The following is a 12,017-nucleotide window of genomic DNA, read 5'->3' as shown; positions in this document are numbered from 1 at the left end:
CATGCCTAACAGGATGTGCCTACACTTCTTAGGATTCCTCATTGGCTGAATCAAATCAAACTGGCTCATAGCATTATGGGAACTTCCGATTCCGGTATTCGATATGCAAAAAGTATTGGAACACAGTATCGGAATTCCGATACCGTGAATATCGGCCGATACCCGATATTTGCAGTATCGGAATGCTCAACACTAGCAAAGATATAGGACGGTAGCTACCGCACAGAGTAGGGTCTTTCCCATATTTTGGGATAAGTGTCATGTGGGTGTAGCGTGCTTCCATTTTAAAAGGATTTGTTTTAGTTAAGTTATTGGAGAGATTTTATCTGAAAATTTTATAGTACTCTATATAGTAAGCATTCTGTAATGCTGTAGATAAGCCCCTGATGTAACCTGAAACAGAAGAAAAACGAGTTAGATTATACTCACCCAGGGGCGGTCCAGGTCCGATTCGGGTCCGGAGGGTGTCGCGGTCCTGTCCGGCGCCTCCCATCTTCTAGAGATGACGTCCTCTTCTTTGCTTCCCATCGTGGCTCTGGCTCAGGCGCACTGCTCTGCCCTGTTGTTTGCGCGTTGTTTTCTAACTTTTTCTTGCCTTTTTTGTGCGTTTTTTGTAGTTTTGACTGTCTCTTCAAGTTGTGATCTAGTGGATTTGCCTATTGTTAAATCTGGACTAAATATAACTGAATTGGGGGAAATTGGCAAGATCAAATCATTCAGTTGGATATCACAGCTATTTAAATGAGTTTTATTAACATTTAGATATATGTTCGTGTCTTAAATGTACCGCCTTTACGTGATTTGAAATAATCAGCTGCAATCCCCACAATTAAATAACAATAAAATCTCATAAATGAGCTATTGAGCACAACAAGAGATCGAAATAGAGTTTTTCAGGCTGAATATAATTTATTAGAATAATAATAAACAGAGCACTCTACTTGTGAAAAAACTGCTTGTTTTGCACAGAAAAAATCTTTTTAAATTTTCAAGGTGCTGGTTTAATTATACTGTGTTTATGTCTGCTGCAACTTGCATTAGCATTTATGCTCTGTTTATTATTATTCTAATAAATTATATTCAGCTTGAAAAACTCTATTTCGATCTCTTGTTGTGCTTAATAGCTCATTTATGAGATTTTATTGTTATTACATTTTCAGTGAGTTGAGCCTTTGAGTATATTTCCCTGTGTTTGGGGTATTTTGTATTTAATCCCCACAATTAGCAGCTGCAATCCCCACATCTATTCAGGCTGTCTAGCAGCTGCAAATCATGCGGTTGCGGTGACACAAAGTAAATCTTCGAGCACGTCTAAAATACTCGGAGAACACCCAAGCATTCTCGGAAATCTCGAGTAATGAGCATACTTGCTCATCACTAATCTCCTCACCTTTCTCCCCTGACACCACGAAAGGTGCAGTCAGGACAAGTGCAGGGCCCTGCGCCTCTTGCAAGTCCAGGCAGAGAGAAGGTCTCACCACAACAGTTCCAGGTGTCACAGCATACTGCCAAGCCCAGCTCTCATATATGGCGCCAGACGGAAGGATGAGCCGCAGGATGCCGAAGCCACAGCCCCAGTTCACGTATGCCCTGACCTCGCTCTGGGCAATGGAGGAGGAGAGAGAAAGGTAGTGCAGTGCCACGCTTCCCAGCCATGATCCTGCCAGAGAGTCCCTGAGTGAAGCGCACACTTACGTTCGTTCAGAGAGGAGGAGAGGGACCGGCGGTGCATGAAGGACCATCGGGCCCATTGTCACCAGAGTCTGGAGGGGAGAGGAGGGGGATGTATTATCAGGTATTAGCAGGTAGGAGCAGAAGTTGGAGCTTCTGAGTGGTGGCCGCATCTTTAATACCTTGATAGTATTCTCTGCTGCCTCTGTGTCGCCATCTCCAGCAGGGGCTTGAGGTGGAAATATGGCATCCTTCTTCTCACTGTGGGTCCCACCTGTTCAGCCTTTCAGGGTCTTGTAGGACCTGGAAGATGCCTCTTTTTTATTTTTCCACCCAGAGTCTCCCCGAAAGGGGGCAGAGGGGTTCCAACTAGACTGGGGAATTAATATAGAAAAAAGTCTGTCTTTTCCTGTTTTTCCTTCTGATTTAAGCAAGAGCTCATGGAGAGCACGTCTTCTCCTCAGAGCATCTAGGCCACGCCCCTTAGTAGAACTTTCTAACCTATTGCTTTAGGGAATAATTAACAGTTCTAGTTTGTTTCATATATTGTAGATAGATATTTAGTTACTTGACTCATGAAACTAAGTGTACTGTCTTGTAATTTTTGGGAATAACAAAAAAAGTAATTCTATTTTTGTTTATATTAGAAAAACCAATCCTCAGATTATATGCCAATGAGAGACGACTTACAATCTTCCATTCTAAATTTCCTTAGCAAACCATGAATACTGTGGACAGCCCATTTATAATCCACAAAGGTTATAATAATTCTTCATGTTTTTTCTTTTTGTTATACTGAAAGGACAAAATATACTGTAATATCTTTGTAAGACAATGTCTTGGATATATGTGGAACTATCGAGAATTGTTACAATATGCATATACTAGATATATTAAATATGTCATTCTTTAAAAAAAATTGCCCATATATACTCGATTATAAGCCGAGGTACCTGATTTTACCTAAAAAAAAAAAAAAAAAAAAAAAAATCAGGAATACTTATTGCCTCGAGTATAAGCCGAGGGGGAGATGCAGTAGCTACTGGGTCCGTGAGTCTCCCCTCTCCCTGCGAGTCTCCCCTCTCCCCATCGGTCCGCAAGTGTCCCACGGGGTGTTTCTTACCCACTTCTATACAGTAGTGGTGGTGGTGGAGCAGTGCCATCCTGTCATGTATGGAGTCCCGGAGAAGCCAATAACGTACGTAGTAGCAGTCGTGAAGGCAAGCGGTCTGTCTCCCCTCACCCCAGTCCATCTCTCTTCCCCGGGGTGTGTCTTACCCCTCCTTCACACCAGCAGCAGTGGCCTGTGGAGCAGTGCAATCCTGAAATGTATAGAGCCCTGGAGGTAGCAGCGTGCCGGTTACGTATGGAGCAAGCGGTAGCCATACGGCAGGTGGAGGTTGCAGGTGACCTGTATTTTCAGTGCCGCACGCTTCACTTCCGGTGACGTCACAAATATTCACAAGCCATAATGAGTGGGACCGGAAGTGAAGTGTGTGCCACGAAAATACAGGCCGCCTGCAACCTCAACCTGCCGTACAGCTAACGCTTGCTCCATACGTTACCAGCACGCCGCTATCTCCGAGACTGAGATGCTCCAAACTCTCCCAGCTCCAGTAACGTGAGTAACTCGTGGCAAGGACTCGCGACGACTGTGGAACCGACAGGACCTGCGTGACTTAAGAAGTCACGTGATAGAGTACGCAACCTCCACTTGCCAGTACGGCTACCACTTGCTCCATATGCTACCTCTGGGACTCAATATATGCCAGGATTGCAGTGCTCCGCCGCTGCTGTTGCTGTGAAGGATGAGGTAAGAAACACTCCAGGGGAAGATAGACAGACCGGGGGAGAGGGGAGACAGTCCAGTGGGGGTGACTCGAGTGTAAGCTGAGACGGGCACTTTCAGCCTAAAAAAATGGGCTGAAAATCTTGGCTTATACTTGAGTATATACGGTAGGTAAAAAAAGCAATAGCTTTCAATATAGAGCTATTTATTTAAAATGTTTTGTTATAACAAGCCATAACATTTTCACGCTTAAAACACAGCAACTATTTAGATTCCAGAAAAAAGAGGATCATTTTTAGAAGACGTAATAGAGTGCATTTTTCAAAGCCTAATCATTTTTGGTTTAGTAAATCAGTTTCAGACCTCCCACAAATGTTTTTTTCCTTTCCAGTTGGAAGTCCATTACTTCTTTACATTGAAAATAGTACACCAGTGTTGTCTCCCTAATTAAAAAATAATTTTTGGAATGCTCATGAAAAAGCTATAGCTTCTTTACACTCCTCAAATATGGATAGTTGTTACACCGAATCATGTGAAAATGTTCTTCTATTTGCACCACCTTTACATAAACAACAGCAATGCCTGAATCTGCCCCTAAAATGGATAATTTTTAGACTACTTATACAATTTAAGTAGTCTAAAAGTCTGATACTGCAGTGCGTGGTTAAATATGCTGCTGGTTACCTTTGGTTACTATCCATTTTCTCCCAAATTAGTTGAAGTCATTTGAATATTAAAATGGTTGTATTTGCATTATAGAGCTCAAATTGTGTTGAAGAGGGAACTCAAATATTCTACACATTTTTTCCAGGAAATTAGTGGGTTTTTAATTATGCGACTCATGCACATTTATTCAACGTTAATCAAATGTTTTGGGAAAATTCAGCAAATTCAAGTCTCAAAAGGTCAGCTCATCTCTATTAAGTAGCTTTTTATTACCTCTATGAGCTGGTGTAATATATCTTGGCTAATAGTGTGTCTTTGCCACTATTAACGGCATTAATGTGTCTGGAGATCCATCTTCTCATCTCCTTAATGGGCTTTCTGACCATGATACATTATTAAACAAATGCAGGTTGCTACACAAAACATATCCCTACTATGCTAATTAATAATCTATTATAAAGTGTTTTGACTATCATATTAAAAAGTAATTCATATTTACCATGAATTCTTTGACTTCAACTATGTATACTATATATCAGACTTGATCTGGCTGCAAGAATCCAGAGATCTTGTTATCAAAAGAGTGAATAATCCTTTTTTAATCTCATGGGTAGAGATGAGTGAATTTGTTAAGATTTTGGCCCCAAATCTGATTTTGACATGTTCGGGCCATATTCGAATACTGTTCGTGCTGAATATATGTCTTATGATCGGTTCCGAACCTATTTGGTAATTTCTACTCCCATTGACTCTAATGATGTTCAGCTGTGTTCAACGAATATTGCAAAAATTCGGAACCAAATCTGAACATATTCGCTCATCTCTACTCATGGGTAAGTTTCATCCCAATTATATTTTTATTAACTTTAGAAACAAAGGGGAAAGTTGTGAGTGGACTTTTTGAAGACACTTTTGCTTGAGGCTTTGTTATCATTTATTTTGCTTAATGCAGTGAGATTGTCACTTTTTGTGTTGGTTCCCAACCCTATTTCCATTATATTTGTCTCCACAGTTCCACCAGCTCCTCAAAGCACATTTTACCTGGTCATTTCTCAAAGTATAAATGAACGGATTGAAAAGTGGTGTGACAATAGTGTTCAATATTACAGCCAACTTATTTAAATCTACATAGGAAGTTTTAATAGATCTTAAGCTCATAAACACCGTGCCAACATAGAATATAAACACAACCAGAAGGTGAGAGGAACATGTTGCAAAAGATTTCCCTCGCCTACCTGATGCAGGTATCTTCAAAAGGGCAATTATTATATTTAAATAAGATAACATAATAAGTACAAGTGATCCAAACACAATCACAGCAGAAACCATGAAATTTAAAAGATTTAGATATCGGGTGTCTGTACAGGCCAGCTTTAAAAGTTGTTCTACATCACAAAAAAAATGGTTAATTCTGTTAAAGCCACAAAAGTTAAGACGAAGTACCAGTACGGTTGGGGATATGGTGTCTACAAAAGCACATGTCCATGAACCTAGAGCTAGAAATAGGCAATGTCTGGGGCTTAACACAGTCATATATTGTAAAGGATAGCAGATGGCCATAAACCTGTCAAATGACATAGCTGTTAGAAGTAGTATTTCTGTTGCACCCAAAAAGAAGAAGCTGTAGCATTGTATCATGCAGCCCACAAAACTGATCATTCCATTTCCATTTGCCAGGAGGGAAAGTAACTTTGGTGCGATTGTGCTGGTAAAGAATATATCTAAGAAAGATAAGTTAATGAGAAAAAAATACATTGGTGTGTGTAGGTGTCTATTTGTAGAAATGATAACAATGATGACAACGTTTCCTAACACAGTGATGAAGTAGGCGTTCATCAGAACAAAAAAAAATGTCATTTTAAGCACTGAAGAATAGTGAATCTCCATTAAAAGAAATCCATTGCTTTTATTAAATATATGCATAACTGTAGAAAGGAATTAATTGTTTTTATGGCTTTTAATGTTATCTGCTAATATTAATGTTATCTTCTCAAGCTGGGGTACGATTATTATATGAACACTTGCTGAATCCCATCCATCTATCTGTCATCTCATCGGTCTCCTGCTGCTATGAGCTTAGCATTCTGAGTTTCCTATATCCAGAAGAGGCTCTCACCGGGTTGATGCAAAGACTTTTTTAATGATGCATTATTTTCACTGCAGCCTGGCAGTTTGCATCAATGGGGGAAAACACAATGAGAAGTCTGCATGTAAAAATATAAAGTTACCCCCCCCATAAAGTAGTAAATATATATGAAAAATAAGGGTTCTGGCAAAATGTAAAGAGCAAAAACCCTTTTACTCAGATTGAAATATGAAATTATTCAATTTTCAAACAAAGCCCTTAATAGCAGCTTCTTTTCAAGTGATGTGGTACCACAAATGCTTGGAAATTGTAAAACACAGCTGTGTAGCAATTTCTGAAGGCGGAAAGAATATATACGGTTTCTGTTGTGTGAATTTGCAATTTTAAGAAGTGCTGTACTAAGGGGATTTTATCTCATGGGAGAGAATGGAGAGAAGACAATATGTATTGAAGGTGGACAAAAATTCTTAGTGAACATGACTATTAAATAGGTAATAGTTTGCAAACAGTAAATGAACTCCTTAAAGGAGTTGTCTTGTACTTTAACATTGATTACCTATCCTTGGGATTGGTGGAGATGGGACAACCGGCTCTCTGACGATCAGCTGTTCCCGGTACTGGCGGAGGTCGGAACTGCTCAGTTATGGAGCTGCGCCGCTCAGCTCCGTTGACTGTATAGTTGTAGCGGCCTAGTATTGCACATCTGCCCCCCACTCAAATCAATAAGGGGTGGATGTGAAGTAGGGTAGCAATGCGTTCTATAGAAAATATATAAATTAGTTTTAGAGGAATGTGATTACATGGAGGAACAGCAGGCAGTATTACTGGTTCTAAGCTGCTGTCGAACTGGCAGGTGTTGGCCAGGTTTTATTTCCTGCACTGTTCAGAATTGCAACCAACATGTACCAGTGCTACCGTCACAGCCAATGAAGTACTTTGTCTCTGGGTAAAAGCGAGAATCCCAACAAGGTAACAATATCATGTGATCAATTAAGTGAAGAGTCTGTTTGGTCAATGGAAGAGTCTCAAGAAGAATGCTAAATGGCGAACCAAAACACATGAATCCAAGGAGAAGGAATTCGCTAATAAACTTGATAATTTGTTTCATGTAGCTCATGCTGATGCCATGAAACTTATAAAACTTCAGGAAGACCATAACTTCTTCCTTGTTCAAAGGGAAAAAAGGTCGTCGTGGAAGCATGGGACCTTTAGACAGAAAGCTGACCAAGGTCAAGGAAAGAAGATTTATGAGAGAATTAAAGGCAGAGAAATGAAGAAAAAGGGAAACTGAGAGAGTTCAGAAGTTGACAGCATCGGCTGAACTTTGCAGTATCTAATGTATAAGAAGAAGCAAGGCATTCAACGTCCCATTCAATGTCCTTTATTGTGGTTTACATAGAAACAAAGCAGGGGAGCCCCCCAGAGGAACCGCACTGGACGACGGCCGTTTCATGCAAAAAATGCGCTTCTACGGGTCCCGTAATGCGTGAAACGGCCGTCGTCCAGTGCGGCTCCCCTGCTTTGTTTCTATGTAAACCACAATAAAGGACATTGAATGGGACGGTGATTGCCTTGCTTCTTCTTATACATTGGATCTGGACATTTCCTTGGTCTTTTCATTAACTCGGCACCTGTAAGTCCCTTGATTCAGAGCTGTCTAATTATCCCGGAATAGTGCAGCTGTGCCGGTCACCTGTGCCTTCTTGCAGCATTCTTTCATTGAACTTTGCAGGGTTAGTAGCAGTTGCAACGATAACAGCGCAAAAGTGAGGAGGGAGAAAGGCATTTTAGTCTCAGGAAATGTAAGTCAGTAAGATCTGTCAACATTGTGACTTGGAAAGTTGCGGCAGCTCTAGACAAAACTAATACCAGTGATAGAAAAGCAGCATAATTGTTTGCTGCTGCTTATCATTCTTTTGGCCATGATCTAGGCAGTCTCACTTTGAATAGGGAATCTATCAGACAGGCTTGTTGCTGGCATTGAGAGTTTGTAGCAAATGCTAACAAAGCATCCTTCAATAGTAGTGGTCCACTAACTGTGCACTGGGATGGGAAAAGGTTTGCAAGCCACACGCGCAATGAAACTGCTGAGCGACTGGCAGTACTAACGTCAGGAGGAATTGAGAAGTTGATTTAGGTCCCAGAGATACCTAACAGCACAGGAGCAGCACAAGCTAAGGCTGTATTCCAGGTTCTGCAGGATTGGCAGCTCTTGAATTAAGGGAAGTTTATGTCATTCAACACGACCAGTAGTAACACTGGTACAAAGGCTGGTGCGTGTGTCCTCTTTCAGCAGAAACTACTGAGTTTGCCATGTAGGTACCACATTCGTGAGCTAATTATTGCAAGCGTGTTAACCCCTTTACCCCCAAGGGTGGTTTGCATGCTAATGACCTGGCCAATTTTTACAATTCTGACCACTGTCCCTTTATGAGGTAACTCTGGAACGCTTCCATGGATCCCGGTGATTCTGACAATGTTTTCTCATGACATATTGCACTTCATGATAGTGGTAAAATTTATTTGATATGACTTGTGTTTATTTGTGAAAAAATGGAAATTTGGCAAAAATTTTGAAAATTTCACAATTTTGCAACTTTGAATTTTCATGCCCTTAAAACAGAGTCATATGTCACACAAAATAGTTAATAAATAATATTTCCCACATATCTACTTTACATCAGCACAATTTTGGAACCATATTTTCTTTTGTTAGGAAGTTATAAGGGTTAAAAGTTGATTTCTCATTTTTACAACACCATTTTTTTAGGAAACACATCACATTTGAAGTCACTTTGATGGGTCTATATGATAGAAAATATTCAAAAGTGACACCATTCTAAAAACTGCACCCCTAAAGGTGCTCAAAACCACATTCAAGAAGTTTATTAACCCTTCAGGTGCTTCACAGTAAAATTTGAATGTTTAAAAAGCAAACATTTAACTTTTTTTCACAAAAAATTTACTTCAGATCCAATTTGTTTTATTTTACCAAGGGTAGAAGGAGAAATTGGACCCCAAAAGTTGTTGTACAATTTGTTCTGAGTACGCTGATACCCCATATATACAGGTAAACCACTGTTTGGGCACATGGCAGAGCTCGGAAGGGAAAGAGCGCCGTTTGACTTTTCAATGCAAAATTGGCTAGAATTGAGATCGGATGCCATGTCGCGTTTGGAGAACCCCTGATGTGCCTAAACAGTGGAAATTCCCCACAAATGACACCATTTTGGAAAGCAAACCCCCTGAGGAACTTATCTCGATGTATGGTGAGTACTTTGAACCCTCAAGTGCTTCACCGAAGTTTATAATGTAGAGCTGTAAAAATAAAAAATCATATTTTTTTCACAAAAATGATCTTTTCGCCCCCAATTTTTTATTTTCCCAAGGGTAACAGGAGAAATTGGACCCCAAAAGTTGTGCAATTTGTCCTGAGCATGCTGATGCCCTATATGTGGGCGTTAAACTCTTTTTGGGCACATGGCAGAGCTCGGAAGGGAAGGAGCACTGTTTGACTTTTTAATGCAAAATTGGCTGGAATTTAGCCCCAACCCTAAAGCCCCCATTACACACTGCGATATCACTAGCAATATCGCTGTAAAGTCACCGATTTTGTGACGTTGCAGCGATATTGCTAGCGATATCGCTGCATGTGATACTTACCTCCGACTGGCTCCCCCGCTGGTTATCGCTGATCGCGCGAGAAGCTCCTGGATCATTCCTCGTTGGTCACTTCCTGCGGCTCTTCCTGCTGTGATGATGAGCGACGCGTGGAGCCGGGCGGGAGGACGCAGGATCGCCGCGTCTGACAGGTAAGTAGCGATCCCCATCCCCAGCGATGTTGCTGGTGAGATCTGCCTGTGTGGCAGCTCACTAGCGACCACCTAGCGATGCACCAGCGATCCTGACCGCGTCATATCGCTGGTCGGGATCGCTGGTGAGTCACTAGGTGTAACGATACCCTAACCCTAACTTTAGCCCCAACTCCAACCCTAGCCCCAACCCCAACTCCAACTCTAACCCCAACCCCAACCCTTACGCCGGGATCACACATGCGAGGAATATGGCCGAGTCATGCATGTTAATACCCGGCACTGCCGCCGGCACTCGGATCAGAGCGTGCGGCCTCATAGCAATACATGGAGCTGCAGGCTCCGCTCCCAAGTGCCTGCGCAGTGCTGGGTATTAACATGCGAGACTCGGCCATATTCCTCATATGTGTCATCCCGGCCTAACCCTAATCCTAATGAGAAAATGGAAATAAATACATTTTTTTTATTTTATTATTTTTCCCTAACTAAGGGGAAGGTAAAGTGGGGTTTGATTTACTATTTATAGTGGGTTTTTATGTTTGGCAGCTGTCACACACTAAGAGACGCTTTTTATGGCAAAAAATAGTTTTTGCATCACCACATTTTGAGAGCTATAATTTTTCCATATTTTGACCCACAGAGTCATGAGACGTTTTTATTGGTACCATTTTTGGGCCCATGACATTTTTTGATCTCTTTTAGGCTGGTTTCACATTAGCGCTTTTGTGCGCAGCGCATCGGGCGCACCAGTGCGCATGCGCACTGCGCACCTATATTTTACATGATGTGCGCATGGTTTTGCGCATATTTGCGCTTTCGTGCGCATGCGTTTTTTTGTCTTTCGCGCCAGGCGCGTCAGACGCAACATGTTGCATTTTTGGTTCCGCCCTGTCTCGTTAAAACAACGCATGCGCACAGAATGCGCACGGAATGCGCAAAAACACCACATTGGAGCCTATGGGAGCGCAATACTTGCGCATGGTCTTGCGCACGCTTGCGTTTTTATGCGCATGCGTTTTTTAAATAAACATGACTGAAATTTGGTCTAGACAGTAAAAAAAAAAAAAAAAACCAAGGTGATAAAATGGTGTGGGCACTGGGATTCCACAATACTTTAAGGATTGCTCACTAGTGGACACACAGCACAAGCTGCACCAATGTAAGTATGAAAAACCTAATGTCTGGCTGAAATTTCAATACATTTCTATGTACTTATGTTTCTTTTTTTTTTTATTGCAGCATGTCTTCATCTGGTGAAGAATATGTCCCCGGGACAGGGCAAGAGGCAGAAGAAGTGAGTACTATGCTTCCGTATGGATTTGAAAAAATAAACACATGTGATTAATTTTTTCTGTTTAATTTTCAGACCTCATCCTCCATCACGCCACCACCACCGGAGGAATGGCAGGAGCAGCAAGGCCAAGTGCGGGCGGGTAGACGTGATGTAAGTACAGACGGACTGTTTTTTTGTTTTTTTTTTACTTATTTTCTAGTTTGCTTTATTTATTTATTTATTTATTTTTTTATTTTTTTATTTTTTTTTTTAAATTTGCATGGTTGTTTTTTTCGATGTTTGTTTCTTTTTTTGCATTTATTTTCATGTTTGTTTGTTTGGGTATATGGGCACGGGACTATGGGATGGAGGATATATATGATGGGTATATGGGCATGGGATAGAGGATATGTATGATGGTATATGGGCACGGGACTATGGGATGGCGAATATGTATGATGTGTATATGGGCACAGGCATATGAGATGGCGAATATGTATGATGGGTATATGGGCACAGGACTATGGGATGGAGGATATGTATGATGGAATATGGGCACGGGACTATGGGATGGAGGATATATATGATGGGTATATGGGCATGGGATAGAGGATATGTATGATGGTATATGGGCACGGGACTATGGGATGGCGAATATGTATGATGGGTACATGGGCACAGGCATATGAGATGGCGAATATGTATGATGGGTATATGGGC

At 41.2% G+C, this 12,017-nt stretch overlaps 1 protein-coding gene across 1 annotated transcript; it reads right to left on the bottom strand.

Moving 5' to 3' along the window:
- Nucleotides 1-5,086: 5,086 nt before the first annotated feature.
- Nucleotides 5,087-5,962, bottom strand: LOC141089217 (olfactory receptor 6F1-like). Its single transcript, XM_073575540.1, has one exon. It carries the CDS (start codon nt 5,960-5,962, stop codon nt 5,087-5,089), a length of 876 nt encoding a protein of 291 aa, XP_073431641.1.
- Between the last annotated feature and the right edge of the window lie 6,055 nt (nt 5,963-12,017).

Source organism: Dendrobates tinctorius, unplaced genomic scaffold (genome assembly GCF_039654945.1).
Source record: "Dendrobates tinctorius isolate UK_male_01 unplaced genomic scaffold, ASM3965494v1 ptg000044l, whole genome shotgun sequence".
Lineage (NCBI taxonomy): Eukaryota > Metazoa > Chordata > Amphibia > Anura > Dendrobatidae > Dendrobates > Dendrobates tinctorius.
This window is presented reverse-complemented; position numbering and strand designations above follow the sequence as displayed.